The following is an 18,934-nucleotide window of genomic DNA, read 5'->3' as shown; positions in this document are numbered from 1 at the left end:
CTTCCGTTCTCCAAGGGAATGTCAGGAACGTCTCTCCCCAATTTTTTCCAAGCCTGTGGAGTCTTGTTACTGAGGGTTCAAGCTTCGATCTGCTAGCTTGCCTCTCGCGGACCATGCCATAGGAAGTGGATGAAGATATCTTGAACCTTCACTTTGAAGTCATCGTACGGGCCTAAACGGTTGTTGGTGCTCGGACACACACGCCCTGAGCCTCAAAGTCACTGAGAGCCAGCAAGGGGCGACGCTACCAAAGCGCTTCTTCGACCCGCGAAGTCCTGGAGGAGGGAAATCGTTGTCGACGTACTTGGGTGAAGGCGGCCGGATGTTGTCCATGTCGCGCAAGTCGCTGGTAGCGTGATGATCGCTGTACTGTAGCTTGAGGGAGTTGCAGTACAGAAAGAAAACTTTTCCGTTGGGGCCTGGCAGGAGCACAAGTGTGATGAGGATAGCATGAAGCTACACAAGCTCTGACCGATTCGAAAGTTGAGGATCATCAGATTGATCGCCAGGTTGTTAGGCAGACATCTGCGCACACTGGAGACTATTCGATCAAGGAGATCTCGCACTCGACTTTCAACGCTGCGGGACCGTCAAAAGAGAAACAAGAGCCATCATGAGGACCGAGAGCTCATGGGAAAGCTGGAGGAATGGTGAAGCTCTCCCTCAAACGTCACGGCGCGTTCAAACAAGGGAACGTTGCTAGCGTCTGCTCTGTTCACGTTGATTCGAGACTGCGGCCTTCCTTTCAGAACTTCTTGGCTGTCAAAAGGCTTCTGATGTACCTCCAATTGACAGTAGTGGGGAGTCCAGTACGCTCGGATCGTAGACACGTTAGGCGTGGTGAGCTCCTGGCATGATGTCAAGAACATTGTCGTCGGCACGCAAACTCCCCATTTCATCTATACGTCAGAGCGAACATAGCAGCAGCAGCAGCAGCAGCAGCAGCAGCAGCAGCAGCAGCAGCACTCCCTTATCATGATTATCAACATTATGCCATCAACACCTGAACTTGCTGAAGTATTCCATTGTTCTCCTTGCCCCTATAGGTGAGGAAGTGTGTGACAGCGGAGTCATCGAAGTATTCTATGGACAAGTTGGTTTTGCCCTGATTTCACCAAGTCACTGGACGGGATAACATACAAAGAATGTCACCTCTCCCGCAAAGCCCTCTTCACTTCTCTTGGAGTAGATGTAATATGCTCGGCAAGGGATCGAGTAGACTATGTCAGATCGCTTCACACCAAGATCTCCATGTCGCATGTCCTGGCAACAACTCTTCATCCTCGAATCCTACAGTCATCACAAGCATCCTAACCTTGAGACCTTCGAGGACTTGCTCTGGCCCGAGGTCTGCGATCTTGTCAACCTTCTGCACGCAACCTACGAGCACTCTCAGGTGGACGGACATAACAAGCTTTGAGGATGAAGCAGCAGCACCGTCGCTGTCTGAGAAGTAAGCTGCATAGATCCTACGGTACTGGAACACGACGGTGTAAGGGATGTAGAAACCAGGCTCGTTGCTGGCGTAGAGAGTCTCGTAGAAGTTTTCCAACCATTGGGTCCTGATAAAACCTGGCAACAGCGTCAAGAAAACTTCCTTCACCAGCTTCTCCTCACCTGGCGAGTCACGAGGAAGGTGGGTCTTTCGACGAACTCGCTCAGCCTTCTCATGAGCTTCTCCTGCCATTCTCGCTCGCCCGGGGGCAACAATCAGCTCAGACGTCCCGCCATCATGGGACCTGTCTGCCTGCTTGCAGTGTGGCAACCGTTGAGGCGAATTGCAGCCGTGACAGTCCTAGTACTGAGTCAAGTCCGGGAGTCTTACCCGGCCGTGTGCCGCGGGCCGTGACTGAGTCAGGCTGGGGCCGGATCGGGCCGTACTAGAATTTATTGTTGTTTTTCTGTTTATTGCAAGTTTATGCTCGGGTTTACTGAGATCTATCAGCGATGGCGTCGAGCGTCATCGAGGAGCGAAGGTGGAGGGGAGGATCAAGGGGATGGCAGAGGAGGAGGCAGTAGAAGAGGAAGGGACCAGGCAAGGAGAGAAGAGTTCCATGCGGTTTCCTGCCGGAAAGTTTCGGCTTTTCTTCTTCCTCATCATCATTTTCGGTCTGATCAATCAGCTGGTCTTGTTTCATATCTCCTCGGTCGATCGTCTTCCTCGCGATGTTACCCAGCTCAGGATGTCGAGGGCTCCCGACATGCTCTGCCAGAACCTGTCTCGCCTGTTTGTGCTCGAACCTGCTCGAGGAGTAGACTCCCAGGAACTTCCAGACATGCCGATCAACGCAGACGATTTGCAAAGAGCGATGGCAAGCCACATTGAACAGCAGGAGGCGAGGAACCTGATGAGAACGCTCAAGACGCGGCTGATCAAATATAGCAACACAACAATGAACATGATAAGCTATCATGCGATCGCTCATCTTTGCCATTTCAAGAGGATGGATCAGGCACGCTACAACACAGGGGTCAAGGTTGGAGTTGTAACGCTGTGTAGAAATGAAGAATACGCGATCACGTTTGTGGTAGCCGCATTGCTCCCGCATGTCGACCTCTACATTCTGATTGACACGGGGTCCGAAGATTCGACTGTGCATGTCGTGGAATCTTTCTTCAAGGAGGAGATTTCCTCGGGCAAGCTGGTTTTCCTCAAGCAGAGCATCGGAACAGACGTGTCTGCAGCCAGGAACGCTGCTCTGCAGATCCTGAGGAAACATCGCTGTGACTACGTGTTGAAGGTCGATGCCGATGATGTGTTTTACGACCAAGGAGCGTCGGCTCTGGTCAGCGCGCTCAAGACCGCGACTCCTCCTGACGTCTACATGCTGTGGGTGCATCAGTACGAGCTTGTTCAATCGCAAGTGTCGGAGACTCTACCATGGCTCTCGTCCTTCAGTGCAGGGGACGAGGACAAGGGGCAGGGGCGCATGCTGTTCCGTCGGCTGGGCCATCTTTCCTTCGGGCATGACAGGGTGTTCAAAGTAGAGAATACCATCCATGCCAAAGGTCGATGGCTGGACGAGTCTAAAGGTCTCAGGGCCGAGAACTTCTACTACGAGAGCAGAGCCAAACTCAGTTTCTTCGTCTCGGACGCTCCGGTCATGGTGCACTATGGCTGGGCGAGGCCGGTGAACCGACTTCGTCTGAAGCTGCTGCTGTGGGACGAGTGGGTGCCATGTTGCTGTCGAGCCCCGGGGAGACCAGAGCCGCAAGTTGGGGCCTGCGAGGACAGCAGGTGCATCGACTGCCGGGGGCAGCTCAAGGTTGGAGGTTTGGAAGAGCACTTGCAAGACAGGATCCTCCGCCGCTTTCAGGGGCTTGCTGGAAACGCATCGTCGTATCGGGGGCTGATGGAGTTCGCTCGGCACCCGGAGGTCTTGGGACGTCTGGTGAAGAATGTCTCGCTGTTCTTGCAAAGAGATCGAGAGGAGAAGATTGCTCTCTACAAACGAAAGATTCCTCACAAGTGCTCGAGTTTCTCAGATGTCATGTTCGATTCTCTGCCTCGAAGGCATTTCACCGATCCTGCCTGCATCATCAGCATGGAAGGGGGAGAGCGTACACGGAAAGCGGAGAGTTTGTGCACATGTTTGTGTAATCGTTCTGTTGATCCCATCATCTTCGACCCCGAGGATCTGTCGGGTAGCAACCAGAGGTTTGGATCTCAGTCAGACGGCTTTACAAACACGAGTCACCTGTTTATCATAACGGATAGCAAGCCCGATCCCAAACATGCTATGGAGGACTGGATCAAGCTACGATCGACAAGGTCTGACTTGATGATCACGATGATTAGATGTTCAGTCTCTGCAGACGACGAGCTTCTGGTCAACCTGAGGTATTTAGGCTGGAAGCTCTTCACTTTCAAATCACTCCAGCACGATCCAAGCCTTGGCAGCTGTCACGTGCTCAGGTACTGCTGGGGTCCTTGTCTGCAGCTTAAACGAAGCTTCTGAGTTGAGGCAGAGCTTGACTACTCCTTGTACGATATGAACCATCCTTGTACCGATGACGGCACCATACACCATGAGAGTGCAGAGGAAAGATTTCAAGGATGTAGGCTGAGAAAAATGTAAAGATTTTGAATCTTCAGAGTCTTAGCACAAGATAAACTGCTTGCTCGGCCTGGACTTCAACAATCTGAACATAATCTCGGGACGAGTTGTTGATATTTTTGCTAAACTGTATCAATTGTTGAGCTTCATAGCACGAACACGTCACTTAGAGAATCATTGATAGTCCTACTGCTGTAGTGACTCGTCTCGAACAGAATCTATTTCATCTCTAGTTGCTGGAGATATGTCTCAGAGTGAGATCAGGGTGAACTATCCCATCGGTGCTGGAAAGGTGTGCAGGAAAGAGACAAGAGATTGATCCATGGGTGAGTTTCGATATGAGATAAGGTATTAAGATATAAGAATCAAACTTGCAGTGAACCGTATCTCTTTACAAGACACTTGCTACTTAAAAGGGAAATAGAGACTATGAGCCGTAAGCTACTGCTCTATCAACTTAGTTGGCAGGTTCATCAGTGGCTGAGACGATCTCGTCTGATCTAAACCTTCGTCTCCTCCTCCTGCTTCTTCCTTAAGGCAGCAAGGGCCAGATGTGCGGCTCGCTGGCCGGAGACGAACATGGCGCCGAAGGTCGGCCCCATCCGAGGACTTCCGTCAACTGTTAGCAGCGTCAGTCCGATGTCAGTCAATCTGAACGACGTGAGGAGCCTCACCTTCTGCTAGCTCCATCCCCGTCAGAATCATTCCCGGCACAACCTCGCGCGTGTTGTTGACTATCTTGTCCTCAGCCGAGTTCATGTCCAGCGCGCCCATCCCTTGGATCCCGTTCTGAGCGTATTCGTCGAGCATCCCGAGCTTGGCGAGTCTCTTCACGCATTGAGCTCCGAAAGGTCCGTCATGGCCGCAGCCAGACACGATGACCTTGCTCTCGATCACGTTGGGGTCCATGCAAGACTGGGTGTCATGGTTCAAGGCCACCAGCGTCCAATTTGTCACGACTCCGGCGCAGTACTTGAGCCCTTGAGGATCTTGCTTGACGATGAGGTCCTCCACGGCCGTCGCGTTGAAGAGCTTCACGTTGCCGTTCTTGAGCACTTTGCTCAGTAGTGTCGAGGTCATGAGAGCCGCGTGCTTGCAGACGACGTAGCTTCCCTCGTCCTCATACGGCACCTCAAGCTCGTCAAGCAGCAGGTGCGCTGGCTTTCGGATCACCATGGCAGAGAAGAGCTGTCCTCCCAGCCAGGCGCCTCCACCAGGAGCAACGTTCTGCTCAATGATGGCAACCTTGACGTCCGGAGCGATCTTAGAGAGCTCGTAGGCGCATGACAGTCCTGCTGAGCCAGCTCCCACGATGACGATGTCTGACTCGGCGTAAGCCTCCAGGTCGCGGAAGTAGCGACTCGTCATGGCTCTGTTGACCGTGGCCTCTCGGATGGGCTCGAACTTGTAGCCATCAAACGGGGTGGACGGTTGCTGGTGAGCCTGAGCTGGGACAGTGACCTTGGAGGGGCTGTTGACGTTGGAGTTGCTGTAGGGCAGTGTCTCAGGTACAACTTGACAGGGCGGCGTCATCTTGAACGTGTTGAAAAGCGTCGGGGGTGAGCTCTGCTGCAAGGGTCAGAAGGTAACAAAGTTCTTGGTGAAACACTATCAACACACACACTTCTCTCTCCTGGTGCTCTGATACAAGTCTACGTCTATGATCGTACATGGAAATAGCTGTTGGTCCGAGGATGATAAGGACAGGAAGGTAGAATGTTAAGCGAAGATTGAGGGAATGAGTCGAGGATGAAGACGGCAAGAGCACGGACAACCATGAAATGGAGGGAAGCACGAGGAAGAGTAGACAACACGGAGAGGAGGATGAAAAGGAGAGGAGCAGTGGCCAGGGTGTGAAGGAGGGAGAGGAGAGGAAGGAGAGGAGGGAGGGGAGAGGAGAGGAGGGCGAGAAGGGGAGGGGAGAGGAGAGAAGCGGGAGGAGCCTCAGAGGAGGAGTGAGAAGAGCACGAGGAGCACGAGGAGCACGAGCAGCAGCAGCAGCAGCAGCAGCAGCAGCAGCAGCAGCAGCAGCAGCAGCAGCAGCAGCAGCAGCAGCAGCAGCAGCAGCAGCAGCAGCAGCAGGAGAGGATTTCTGTGTCTTTCTTGGTCACGCAGAGGCACTGGTACTTTTTGTTGGCCTCGTCCCTCAACAACCCCCACCCCCTCAACATCATCAACTTTGATCGTTTTCCCAGGGTGGGTGTGTAGGTCTACTTGTTTGCGCTTTGTGCTGAGTACCAGCTAGTACATTGAGTAAACATTTATCGGTACTACATATCCAGCTCGATGAATGTTAACTAAATCCGACGGCAGCGCCGCTTTGCGCCTGTCAACGATCCTCCAGATTCAGCATTTACTCAAAGTTAAGTTAAATTACAGCGAGGCATCTTACAAGGCTACGGCCGTGACCCAGCTAAGCAAAATTACCCTGCTCAGCTCACGTGACTCCCGTCGCAGGACCTCCTCGGAGCCTCGGAGGTTGATCTGGCCCGGAACTTCGGAACCGTTGAACCGTTGAACCTTTCAGTCCCGGCGCTCTGAAGTGACTCAGTGATGTTGAATCCGCCAGCCTGATTCAGCTGGTCCTGGCCAGTGTGCGACAGTGTCAGGGACGGTCAAGCCTCCTCGAACGAGTCTCCTGGTTGTCCTCGTAGTAAAGGATTCAGCCCTACCGAGGCTCTCACGTGAGGCCCTATGCTTGAGGGTGGACTCCGGAAAGGCCAGGGAGGTGGCAGAGGTCGCCCATCATAGTATGGACTCAGTCAGTTGGTGGGCCCGGGCCGGGGCCGTGGTCCTCAGTTTATACTCTGAGGCAGACTCAGACCAAGAAGATCCGAAGGCGGGAGGGGAATGGCGGGAGAGCGGGGAACGTTGGAAGGAGGAGGAAGAGGAGGGAGAGAGGCATCATGACAAGATCAAGACTGCACACGCTGATGCTGTGACGAGATCATGCCAGCCAGCAATCGGATACACCAGAGAACGAGCAGAGATGATCCCTTGAAGGACGAAGTAGACCCCCTGAAAGAAGCACGATTAGTACTGAAAAGATGCTTCGGATACAGCAACTTCCGAAATGGCCAGGAAGAAGCCATCAGGGCTGCGATTGCAGGACAAGATTCGCTGGTTGTCATGGCAACTGGGTCGGGCAAGTCACTTTGTTATCAGATACCCGCACTCGTGAAGAGAGGCATTGTGATAGTTATCAGCCCCTTGATCAGCTTGATGCACGACCAGGTTTCATCCTTGAAAGCCAGGAACATCTCTGCAACCTCAACCAACGAACCTGATTCAGAATACAGTGTTTTCAGCCATGGCGTCCGCTTGTTTTATGTCACACCCGAGAGTGCATTGGGCAGATGGAAGTCGCGGTGGAAAGACCTGCATGCCAGGGTTGGGATTGAGCTGATTGCGATCGATGAGGCTCATTGTGTGAGTGAGTGGGGGCATGACTTCCGACCGGAGTATCAGAGGCTATATGAGTTGAGAGAAGAGGTCCCCGATGTGCCGGTGATGGCCTTGACGGCGACGGCTACCCCAAGGGTACAAGATGAGATCATTCGCAACCTTTCCCTGGGCTCCTTCCGGTCAGATCAGCCCTCTGGTCTGGTTCGGGTCGTAACGACCTTTGACCGACTCAACTTGTTCTACTCCGCATATGAAAGAAATTCGCAGGAGGCAATCTCGGTATTTCGGGAAATAATCGATGGAAGCAAGCAGGGCAATCCTGTTCCTGCCATCGTGTATGCGCTGACTCAGAAGGATGCGGAGAAAGTCGCAGACAAGTTGGTTTCTTTGGGGATTGCACAAGATTCTGTGGCTTTCTACCATGCTGGCATGACAGATAGCAAGAGAACAAAGATTCACGATCTCTTCCTGAAAGACAAACTACATGTGGTGGTAGCAACGACTGCCTTCGGCATGGGAATAGACAAGCCAGATATCCGACATGTTATTCATTGGGGAGCTCCAAAGACGATTGAGAGCTATTATCAACAGAGCGGGAGGGCAGGGCGAGACGGCGAGCCATCCAGGTGTACGTTGCTGTACAGCGGCCAAGACTTTATGCTGGCATCCTTCTATGAAAAGAGCGGAAGCAGCGGAGAATTGATCTCTGAGATCGCTCGTGACGCGCTCCATCAAGGCATATCGCAGATGAGGCAGTACTGCTACCTCACTTCCTGTCGAAGGATCGCCTTGCTGAAGCACTTTGGGGAGAAGCTCTCAGGAAATGCTTCGTCTTGCGGGCAGTGCGACAACTGCCTGAGGAAAGAAAATGGCCAAACTCAAGTTCGGGATATGAGCGCTGAAGTGCGTCAGTTCCTCGGAGCTGTTTTGGACTGCAAGAATGCTTTTGGGATCGCCAAATATGTTAACTTCTTGAGGGGGGCAGCCGTTCCTGAATGGTGCAAGAAAACAAGTGGGTTTGGAAAAGGAAAGAACAAGTCTGCAGACTGGTGGAAGCAACTGGGACAGCAGCTACTTTCCCTTGATCAACCTCTCTTGGAAGAGCATGCAAGGGTCGGGGTTGCAAATGGACGACAGCAAACCTTCAAGATCGTAAAAATCTCTGCTAAGGGCTACGAATGGCTGCACTCGCATGAAAACTTGCCCCTTCCTATCACACTTTCGAAAGGGATGCAAGAGTTGGAAGACAAGGAAAAGTGGATAGGCAATCGTAAGAAAGATATCGCGCAGAGGGCTGGGAGTTTGTTGGATTTGAATGACCTTAAGTTGGATCGGAAGGGAAGGCGACGGCTGAACCACGAAGAGGAACAGCTGCTAGTCTTGCTTCGAAAGACTCGTGAAGAGATAGCTTCTGCCCAGCATCTGCCGGCATCTACAGTTTGTCCCGACCCTTTGTTGTTTGAGCTGGTGATTCACAGGCCAGCCGACTTGGACTCTCTTGCTGAAGTTGAAGGAGTTTCACAAAATTTCCTAGAGAAGTATGGTACAAGGTTTCTCAAGGACATCGAGTATTACTGTGGTTTGCCCTTTGTAACACTGGAGCTGGATGGATGGGTCACATGCAAACAACCAAGGAATGAGCACACTTCAATCAAAGGAAGGAGCCGAGGTAAGATATTCATTTATGATCCACGTGCTGAAAGTAATACTCGATCTGACATGCTTCAGTAGAAACTCCCGGAGAGCGAGAGTTCTCTAGTTTAAACTCGTACCCTCCCTTGCGACAACCGTCTCCACCACATCCAAGAATTTCTCACAGTGCAGAATTTTCGCCTTCGTCAGTTCGCAGCATTCCAGCCAGGACAAGTATGGGTTCACCGATCCTGACAGCAATTAACCACCGTGAAACTTCTCCTATCCTCACTGCGAGTAAGCAACGCCAACTCTCTCCAATCCTCACTTGTAAAAAGCCAACACCGAAATCGTATGTACAGAATCCTTCTGATGTAAATAACTCCCCGAGAGTATCTGTCATGGACTTGAGCAGCAATCAGACTCCAGTGAGGAACCAAGAGTCCTGCTATCATCTGTCAAACGGCTCATCATCGCAGCCGCGGGGTCAAGGTAGCGAGTCCATCCTAGAGGAGATCGAGAAGCTGTCCCGCTGCAATTTCTTCAAGTCTCAGACTCGATTCGGAAAGACTCAGGAAGTTTTCGAATCTTTTCACATCCACCTGAGAGAGAAGTGAGTTTGCTGGGAGAGCCTTGACCCTCCACATCTCAATCTCTGCTGCAGGGGAACGTGGGGACTGGTGTGCCTGTGGGCGGCGACGAAATTTCACTTGGAGGGTGAGAATGCTGACAACTCCGTCTTCGACACTGTCCTTCAGGTTCTGCTCTTCATTGCCTTCCTTACCCTGATGAAAGTATTTCCTAGTCAATGTGCGTCGAGTTTGCAGAGCAGAACGTGTTCGATCTGTTCTCGAAGGGGATGACGGTGAGGTTTAGCAATCTCTTGTGTTCGTCTGAGACTTGTCATGCAAGATCGATGAGATCAGCAGCTTGAGGCGCGAGCCAAAAGATAAGGTCGTCGGGCAGATTGCTTGCGCCGCATCCTTCTACGACGGGCAGGAGATGAGGGAAGTGGACTGGATCCGCCTGTGGCAACAGGCCAACGTATACTCAGAGCGTCTGATGGGTCTCGGGGGAGGCACCCCAAGCAAGTCAGAGGGAGGGATCGTGGAGTGCAAAACGTCGCCGTCCGAACTTTCCTGGACCTCCCCCTGCAAGAGCGACGGACTCTCCTCCCTCTCTGCCCCCAACTTCGTCTACGACCTGGAAGGAAGCCCTCCTCCCGTCTCTGCGAGTCAGGAAGTGGAGGTACAGTGAAGGAGAGGCTTCACGTGCGCGGCTTGACGTCTTCAAGGTGGAGGAGATCTCGGCTGAGGAGATGGCGATCCTGGAGCTCGCCATGAGCGGAACCGTCCCGACGAGAGAGCAGGGTACGAGTCAGTTGAAGACTCTTAGTAGAGAGAGTCTGTACGAGTTGATCTCAAGCAGGTATGGAGGTTCCCTATAGTTGACAACCTCTGACGCCCACAGCAGGAAGGACGGAGTGGAGCTGTCGACCATTTACGATCACTTCGGCGTTGGGAGGGGGGAGGTGGAGAGAGTAGCTGACCTGCTGCTGTCGCTCGAGGAGGTAAGCGAGGAGGAGATCTCTCGCTCTCTGACTCGCTTCCCGCCAGGATGGGGAAATCTTCCGACAAGGACCGACTCGCATACTGCGGGTGTGAGGACGGATGAGCAGAGGGTGACGAGGTTGGAGACAAGAAGAAGCAGGAGTTTACTCCAAGTACTTCCCTCCCCCTCCCTCCTCGGCATGCTTGAAGGGCTTGAGGATAGACGGGAGCTTCGTTGGCGTGGGGGTGTGCAGGAGTACTGCTGCCTTAGTGGTGAACATACTCTTCTTCCTCCGCATCCTCGTGCCCTCGTGCGAGGCGCTCAGACCGGAAGAGAACGCGTCGAGCACCCCAGTTGTCATGATGTCCATTGCATTGCTCAGCTTCGCCAGCGAGCGGCTGAGCTCGCGAGCCGGGGCTCCATCGTCCTCGCTCTCCTCCTCGTAGCTACGCCCCTTGAGCCTCAGGCTCTTTCCTGCCTTCTTCCTCCCCTGCTCGAACGTGCGGTAGGGATCCGCTCGCATCTCCGGGATGCTTCTCAGAGTGTCTGACCTCGCTCCTCCTTCCCCGGCCACCGGCAGCGCACGGAAGGGGCAGACGCTGCGAGAGGCCTTGGAGCCGTCGGCGACCCTCTTATGCTCCCTGTACTGCTTCAGCAGAGGCTCCAGCTGCTTGTACGAGCTGATTGGTGTCACCTTCCCGTCCGACCCCACCAGCTGCACCTGCTTCTGCGCGCCTCTGTCCTGCCTCTCCTCCTGGAACTTCCCCTTCCTCTCACCCTCCATCTCGCTCATCCCCGACCGGTGGGAGGTCAGCTCCGAGCTCTCAGCGTCCACCTCCTGCTCGTACAGCAGCTTCGAGTAGGAGAGTTGCTCCTCCAGCTGACGCTTGAACGCCTGCACCTTCTCCTGCAGCAGCACAGGGTCGCTCTTCTCCAGCAGCAGCTGCGAGCTCCAGGTCGTCTCCGCTCCCTCGCTCGCTGCCCCTCCCCCGAACTCCGCCAGCTTCTCCCCAGCTAGGCTCCACATGATCACCCGCGAGTCGAACTCCTTCCCCACCGTCAGCAGCACGTTGCACGTCGCGCTCCCTCGGGCAATGTGGTGGAGGAAGGAGATTGACTTGATTCCCACCTCGTGCCCTTTGAACCCCAACAGCAGGCCCAGCTGCTCACTCAGCTCCACCCCTTCGATCCTCTGCGGCGTCTCCCCCTGGTAGGCATCGAACTTCCCGCTCCTCCCCGACCGGTCGGTCAGCAGGCTGTCCCCCCTCCCCTTGAGCTCCCACACCTGCACGTAGCCCTTGGAGTTCCCGCTCACCACCCACCGACCATCCTCCGACGTGCAGAAGCACTCAAGCGACGTCTCCTCCCCCCCGCACGCGCGGCTCCTCGCGTCCACGTACCCCCACAGGAACTTCTTGCTCCCCCTCAGGAACCTCCACATCCCGTCCCCGCACGCCACCAGGGCGACGCCCTCGAAGCCGGGGGAGGAGAGGAACTCCACAGCGTTGATCTCTGCTCCTCCATCCTCCTTCCGCTGCTGCACTTGGCTGGTCTTAGCCAGCACCGAGTCCAGCTCGCTCCAGAAGTTTGCCGCTGACTCGCTGGTACCTGGGCGCGAGTCCGAGGTGGAGCTGGGGGAGGAGGCGTCTATCTTGTTCCTCAGGGGTTCGAGCATGCCCTTGATGATCGAGGAGCCGGTGCGAGCAGCGAAGGAGGAGCCCCTAGCCGAGCTGGGAGCATGCGGCTTCCTCTTGATGTGTCCCTGGATAATCTCGCAAGTTGAACGAGCTGAGAAGTGATGAGTTATGACCATGAGGTACCTGCAGGAGGGTCAGCTGGTGGAGGAGGAGGAGGAGGTGGTGGTGGTGGAGGAGGAGGAGGTGGATAAGCAGGGCAGCTGGGGAAGGGGGAAAGGAGGATACTGACGTGATAGTATTCCACACAATGACATGCCCATCCTTGTATCCTGTCACAAGGGTGCATGGCGGGTAAAACGCCATACACCTGACCTCCTCGTTTGCTCCCGCCTCCCCCCTCGGCTTCAGCTTCTGAAAGTTCTTCACGTCCTCCTCCGGCGAGTTGGAGTACCAGAAATAGACGCTGCCGTTCCAGCCGCTGGCGAGCAGGAACTTCTCCTGCTTGTCCGAGCCCTTCTTGGCGCCCTTCTCTTCCTTGGTGATTATGGTCGTGGTCTGCAGCGGGCCGTTGGAGTCGCAGGTCAAGTTGTTGATGACTGTGCCGTTGCTGAAGTTGAAGATGCGGATGGAGCCCTGGCTGTAGAGAACCTGAGAGTCGACGAGTGAGGCGAAGATGACGCAAGGAGGAGGAGGTGGAGGGAGAGCAGCGGGACAGGAGGAAAAGAGAGACAGTAGGAGGAAGAAAGAGGAGGGAGGGAGGAGGGAGGGAGGAGTAGGAAGTTGACAGGAGGGAGAAAAGAGCAGAGGAGAAGGAGCCATATGTCAACTTTGACATTCCCAGCTACTCACCACCAGGCGCCTGAAGGTGTCATCGAACCTCGCGCATGTGGGGATCTCGTCGTCGTGTTTTGACTCGGCGAAGAAGTTTGTGTTCTGCTTGCCGGTGCTGATGTCCCAGACCGTCACGAAGCAGTTGGAGTCAACTAAGACGATCTGCTCGCAGATGGTGCAGGAGGGAGGAGGAGGAGGATGAGGAGGAGGATGAGGAGGAGGATGAGGAGGAGGAGGAGGAGGAGGAGGAGGAGGAGGAGGAAATGATAATTCAGTTCCATGTTGAAACACAAAAACTCTCTTCACCTGGTAGAACTGATGGTTGACCAATGCAGCAACGATCTCACCCCTACAAACCCAATAGTCAAAAGTCGCAAGAGAATCGGAGCACTTCCGAGAAGGGAAGGTCAATTTCGCTAGTTGCTCACTTATGATATCTTTCAGCTTGATCGCCCGTGTCGCCAACTCTCTTGAACTGCCAAACCTGCAGCTTCTTGTTCCCGAAGATCATCCTGTCTGTCTTGTTGTTCACGAAGATGGCGCTAATGACGCCGATGGTGGAGGTGGAGGTGGTGCGAGGAGGCTCGATGGAGAGGAGAAGAGCCTGGAGGAGAAGTAAGAAGGGAGCTCAAGAAATCTGCGCCCCTGACCCCCCCTTCCCACACCTCCTCCTCCTTCACACCAGGTTTGAAGGATCCCAGAAGTTGCAGACTGACCGCAAGTCCAGCTGACAGGAAGCAAGTGAGAAGGAGAGGAGAGAGAAGTGGAGGATCAGAAAAGTTTCAGCAGGCGACAACACCTCCAAGCATCTCCCGACATTCACAACATCAAACATGGGCAGCAAACACAAACATGCGAGGGGACGGACCGAGATCAGAATGTCTCTTCTCTCCTTGTACTGCAATGAGAAGATGGCCTTCTTGTGCCCTGTGAGGGATGCAGAGACACGTCCAAACAGCGGATCCCAGAGGATGACGGAGCGATCTAGCCCGGCGGACGCCATGATCTGTTGAACAGGATGAGAGGAGAGAGACAGACGGGGACGAGGAGGAGAGTGGAAGAGAAAGAAGGGGTAGAGGTGATGTAAGAAGTGAAGTCGGGGGAAGGAAATTCAGATGAGATGGTTCTGTTCCAAGTGTAGTTGTGAAGGGAAGCAGAAGTGACATGACAACAGGAGGCTAACAGGACAAGCCATGAGTCTCTCTACCTTCCTCCCGCTGCACCAGGCGCACGTCTTGACGGACATGCTGTGGCCCTGGAACGCATTCTTGACATTGAGCTTGAGGTTCTTGCGGCGGGATCGTAGGATCTGAGAGAGGGAGAGGACGGGGCCGTTGGCATCCCTTGCCGTCCTGTTCTCTAGCACCAGCACCTGCGCGTCGTTGGTGGAGATGCATAGCAGTTCTGTCTCGTCGATCCACAGGATCCAAGTCAGCCAGTCCTTGCAGAGCTTCATGTGCATGAAATTGAAGGAGGCGGTGAGGTACGAGGACCTCCTGCAAGACTCCATAATCGACTCTTCCGTGAACAGCCGCAGGTTCCCTTCGTCGTCCCCATACGCAAAGATCCATTCGTACTCCTTCTCCTCCTTCAGCCTCTGCGTCCTCTTTGACTTCTCCTCGCCTCCAAAGTCCAGCGAGACGTCGTCGGGGCCCGAGTCGTTCTTGATCCTGAAATTGTGCATGGCGGTGCAAACGCCGTCGACACAGTCCAGCTCTCCTATCAGCAGAAGCTTCTCACAGTCAAAGAACCGGATCCTGCCGTCCACTGACGACACAGCCAGCACGTTGATCGCCGGCCCGTTCCTCCACTCGTACTTGTCTCCGAACACTGAGACTGCAAGCACGACACTCGCGTTCCCCGTCAGCTTCGCCGTCGCTCCCAAGATCTCAGCGCTCGCGTCAGCCTTGGAGTTCCACTGTCGAATGAGCGACTCAGCTGGCTTTGTTGACGTCCCCTTGTCCTCTAGCGCGATGGTGAAGTACTTCTCCGCTCCATGATGGCACGTTATGTGCGAGATGGCGTGCGAGTGGTACTCGTCCCTGTTGGGATCTGGCTCCGGCCCCTCCAGCAGGTTCCCACCTTCGAACTTGTGCGCGAACGACTCCGACGCTGTGCCGAGGGCGAGGATGTAGGAGGAGAACTCGTCCCATGAGACTGTCCCGTCCGAGTTCGCATCGATCTTCATGAACTGAGCCTCCAGCACCGCCGGGTCCATGCCGTGCAGCACGTCCGACACCACCGAGACGAAGTCCTCCATGGCGAGGCCCTCGCCGTTGTCGTTGCTGTTGAAGGCCATGCTGAGGGCTTGCATGTGCTTGAGCGTCATCTTCGACAGGTCGTTGATGGGCGGGAGCGCGACAGACTTGGAGCATCTCGCCTTGAGCGGCGAGTCCTCGTCCCCCGGCAACGTGATGCCGCTAGTCCTGAAGGCGCTGATGTATGCCTTCTCCACCCTAGTACAATCAATGAGGAAATGGCTGAAATGGCTGAAATGAATCCTTCCATCCTCATCGCTTCCGATCTTCTCAAAGATCGAGCTCACAGTCTCTCCTGCCAGGCTCTGAAAGGCCCTCCCGAAGACAAGACTGAACTTGTTCAAATCCATCCCCACCTCCCTGTCGTCTTCGCTCTTGAACCGATGGAGGAGGGAATGAACATGGTCCAACGTCAACTTCTTCAGGTCTGTGATCTCCGCCAGCTCCTCCAATGGCTTCCCATCCACCTCCGCCAGCTCCTCCGGGCTCATGTCATTTCCCAGCATGATTGCCCCGACCATGTTCACTCGTTGCAGTTCTCAGTACTGCCACTTTGTATCCCTTGCAGCTAATCAGCGGAGTCCTGCTCCTGCTCCTGCTCCTGCTCCTGCTCCTGCTCCTGCTCCTGCTCCTGCTCCTGCTCCTCCTGCTCCTCCTCCTCTTCTTGTGTGCTTGTGTTCCAGAAAAAGCAGCATGAGCCAACGGTTGTCAACTGTGATTCCAATGGATGCGAACCGATTTGAATCTCTTCTTTAAATCGATTCAACTCTGTGTTACAGCTTATTTCCCTAAACATTTTAACCACGGGTGGGGTGGTATTAAAGTTTTCAAAAATATACAATATAGTTCTCAAATTTGAATTATAAAGATAAAATATTGGAAATTTTTGAGATACAATCTTTAAAAGGAAATCGCACAATCGGTAGGGTCCAGGCGTGTAGACATGAATGATAGAAAGTAGGTGGGGGTGAGTGGAAAAGTGCCATTGTACCCCTGATATATACTGTAAAAGAGGGGGTGATAAGGATATTGAGATCATAGATGAGTGGGGGTGGGGTAGGGGTGAGGCCGAATGAATGGAGATGACGAAGGCAGACGAGAGTGGAGGATGGAGGAAGATAGGGAAGGAAGAAGGAGGAAGAGAGGAAGGGAAGGAGGAGGAAGAGAGGGAGAACGATAGATGAAGAGGGTGAGAGGGAGAACGAGAGAGGAAGAGGGAGAGAGGGAGAGGAAGAGAGAACCCAGTATGGATACTAGCTGAGGGAAGAGAATGCTGGATAGCAGAGGAGGACAAGAATCATTTCACCCGAAACGATTTTACACACGACTAAGGATCAAACTTGAGGGCCTGGGAAAAGAATTGATTGGGATGAACGTTTGTGCGTACAAGAGGTGTAGCCAGCAGATTGAACTATGCATGTGGAGAGGCGCTATATGTGGTAGAAGCAACTGATGCTTCTTGGCTGATGGTTTGGTACTTGCAGATGTTTTCCATGCAGTTCCTGCGCCTGCTTGCATGGATTTGTGTCATCTATCTCTGCATGCCATATGTGCCAGTTCGTGCCTTCCAGGTATTTTTCTTCTCAGTGCTCTCGTATCCTCGTTCACTGCAGCAGTGTGGCAGCCTTTCCTTGCAACGGGCTCAGGTTCCCCGGTCTGCCCGAAGAAGCGCAGCGGGTGAAGTTTGGGGGAGTGGAGAGTCTGGATAGGAAGTGAGTGAAGGCGCAGGGTTGAAGATGCACTATGTCTCTGTTGACCTCAAGGAGGCTGATGTTGCCGAGGGTCAGTCCAAGGTTGTCACTGCAAGGAACATCAAGCTCGTAGTTACCAAGAAGGAGGGCAAACTTTTTGCCTTCAACAACAAGTGCCCCCATCTCGGGCTGAGCTTGAAGCGAGGGCAGGTGACGAGGACAGCACGTTAGGTGTGCAGCTGAGCTGCTTGCAGATCACTGGCTCCGACGACCGTCATGGCATCTGTGTTGTCTGTCCGTTCCACAAGAGCAAGTTCTCATTGGAAGAGGAAGGAAAGTGTAAGGTAGGCCTGCGCGGCTCTCCTCCTACAGAGGTCTCATCCTCCCTCTCAGGTCTGGTCGGAGTCTGTGTTTGGCATCAAAGGCAAGAGAGGGAGGATGTGAGTGTCTGGCCCTCATCGCTCTTCCCCAGGCACTGAGAGCATCGGCAACAAGATCGGACAGTTTGTCGCGCCCATGGCCAAGTCCGTCAACCCGACGGGAGAGAAGGCAGCCCCTGCAGCTGTTTATGGCGTGAAGGTGAGAGAAGCAGGAGCAGGAGTGGAAGGAGCAGCAGCAGCAGCAGCCGGAAGGGGACGAGTAAGGAGCAGGAGCAGGAGCAGGAGCAGGAGCAGGAGCAGGAGCAGGAGCAGGAGCAGGAGCAGGAGCAGGAGCAGGAGCAGGAGCAGGAAGGAATAAGTAGTAGAGGTGAAGGAGTGAGATGGGGGCGGGCGGGAAGAGCAGGAGAATTTAGCTGTCTAATCAAACCTGTAGGTTGAGGATGGCGAAATCCTCGTGGATCTCCCTCCTGATCTCTCCAAGTATGCGCAGACCAGGCAGTACATTGGCTACAAGGTGAGAATCTTTTCTTGACCACCTAGTCTTGTTGCCCATGTTTCCTCCCTCCCTCCCTCCCTCCCTCCCTCCCTCCCTCGATTCCCTCATCCGTCCTCTCATCTCCATTCCACCATGCCTCAGTCCTTCGTTCTCTTGCTTGCTCCCCCCCTCCCGCGGAGACCGTTCTCCTCTGCTTCAGCCTTCCTTCCTCTTGTCTTCCGTTCCCCTCCTCTATTCTTCCCCACCCTCCACCACTCAAATCTTGACAAGTTGTCGATGGCTTCATAGGAGTACGCTGATCTCCCGGAGAATACTCCCCGACGACCAGTGGACCCCAGGAGATAATGTGTTGAGCTCCCATGACTTGATTTTCGCACCTTTAGTTTACAACCTTTCCAAACAGACATCGATGAAAGAATAAGTGAGCCTCTCTCCTCCAGTTAAGACTGCGCGAGCAGCAGCAATCCTAGTCCCCACACATCTGGTTAGGAGGAGCGACTTGAAGCTTCATATGCTCACCACAGACGAGGAGGGAGAGGAGGAGATGGCAGCGAGGGCGACATGCAGACTCGAACTGAAGTCTCGGGTACTCCCCAAGACAGTCACACCCTTGCGGAGTACAGATGCACGCGGGCCTGCGACACGGATGAGCTACAGGAAGGGAGGAGGAGAGGACAAGTTTGGAAGGGGAGAGGTGGGGAGAAGGAGCAAGGCAGGAAGAGTGATAGGACACCTCGGAGTGGGAGGAGCAGGAGTAGCGAAGATTGTGTTGTTGAGTCTTGCCTCTGCCTCGAGTCTCGCCTGGTTTTCATCGTCACTGCCAACATCCTTCACTTCCATACTTGCCTGGGCGGCTCCGTTGCACATGTCGGAGGGAGGACTCACTTGGCCCTGATTGTTTCTACTGTTTTATCAGCCCCCTCACCTTCGCAATGAGCACTCTCCCTTTCCTCGGACTCCCTTCCCCTTGTTTCTCCTTCACCTCTCCCTCTCCC

General features: G+C 54.2%; 6 protein-coding genes across 6 annotated transcripts; 3 read left to right on the top strand and 3 right to left on the bottom strand.

Moving 5' to 3' along the window:
• Positions 1-92: 92 nt before the first annotated feature.
• Positions 93-1,687, bottom strand: GUITHDRAFT_137587 (hypothetical protein; the record flags this gene model as incomplete). The annotated part of the gene is made up of 8 exons (XM_005834344.1): positions 93-205; positions 249-419; positions 473-579; positions 622-848; positions 1,004-1,105; positions 1,153-1,263; positions 1,316-1,572; positions 1,618-1,687. 8 exons carry the CDS (start codon positions 1,685-1,687, stop codon positions 93-95), a joined length of 1,158 nt encoding a protein of 385 aa, XP_005834401.1.
• Positions 1,688-2,054: 367 nt separating this feature from the next.
• On the top strand, positions 2,055-3,996 carry GUITHDRAFT_137586 (hypothetical protein; the record flags this gene model as incomplete). Its single annotated transcript, XM_005834343.1, has 3 exons — positions 2,055-3,772; positions 3,800-3,841; positions 3,882-3,996. The coding sequence occupies 3 exons, from the start codon at positions 2,055-2,057 to the stop codon at positions 3,994-3,996; spliced, it is 1,875 nt and encodes a 624-aa protein (XP_005834400.1).
• A 390-nt stretch (positions 3,997-4,386) lies between these two features.
• On the bottom strand, positions 4,387-5,629 carry GUITHDRAFT_93981 (putative THI4, thiamine). Its single transcript, XM_005834342.1, has 2 exons — positions 4,733-5,629; positions 4,387-4,677 (listed from the first exon to the last, which is right to left on the bottom strand). The coding sequence occupies exons 1-2, from the start codon at positions 5,589-5,591 to the stop codon at positions 4,559-4,561; spliced, it is 978 nt and encodes a 325-aa protein (XP_005834399.1). The 5' UTR covers positions 5,592-5,629; the 3' UTR covers positions 4,387-4,558.
• A 1,378-nt stretch (positions 5,630-7,007) lies between these two features.
• cpRecQ (cpRecQ plastid-targeted DNA helicase) lies at positions 7,008-10,853 on the top strand (the record flags this gene model as incomplete). Its single annotated transcript, XM_005834341.1, has 3 exons — positions 7,008-8,733; positions 8,827-9,039; positions 10,771-10,853. The coding sequence occupies 3 exons, from the start codon at positions 7,008-7,010 to the stop codon at positions 10,851-10,853; spliced, it is 2,022 nt and encodes a 673-aa protein (XP_005834398.1).
• GUITHDRAFT_106860 (hypothetical protein) lies at positions 10,810-15,893 on the bottom strand (the record flags this gene model as incomplete). Its single annotated transcript, XM_005834340.1, has 8 exons — positions 10,810-12,466; positions 12,573-12,931; positions 13,133-13,276; positions 13,421-13,463; positions 13,543-13,718; positions 13,797-13,841; positions 13,983-14,120; positions 14,322-15,893. The coding sequence occupies 8 exons, from the start codon at positions 15,891-15,893 to the stop codon at positions 10,810-10,812; spliced, it is 4,134 nt and encodes a 1,377-aa protein (XP_005834397.1).
• Positions 15,894-16,854: 961 nt separating this feature from the next.
• Positions 16,855-18,284, top strand: GUITHDRAFT_162719 (hypothetical protein; the record flags this gene model as incomplete). The annotated part of the gene is made up of 8 exons (XM_005834339.1): positions 16,855-16,943; positions 16,989-17,049; positions 17,101-17,273; positions 17,318-17,407; positions 17,457-17,487; positions 17,536-17,642; positions 17,877-17,957; positions 18,228-18,284. Coding segments are annotated over 8 exons (689 nt in total), but the record flags the coding sequence as incomplete, so codon positions are not given.
• Between the last annotated feature and the right edge of the window lie 650 nt (positions 18,285-18,934).

This window comes from Guillardia theta, assembly GCF_000315625.1.
Source record: "Guillardia theta CCMP2712 unplaced genomic scaffold GUITHscaffold_26, whole genome shotgun sequence".
NCBI classification, from domain to species: Eukaryota; class Cryptophyceae; order Pyrenomonadales; family Geminigeraceae; genus Guillardia; species Guillardia theta.
Note: the sequence above shows the minus strand (reverse complement) of the source record. Positions and strands in the feature narration are given on the sequence as shown.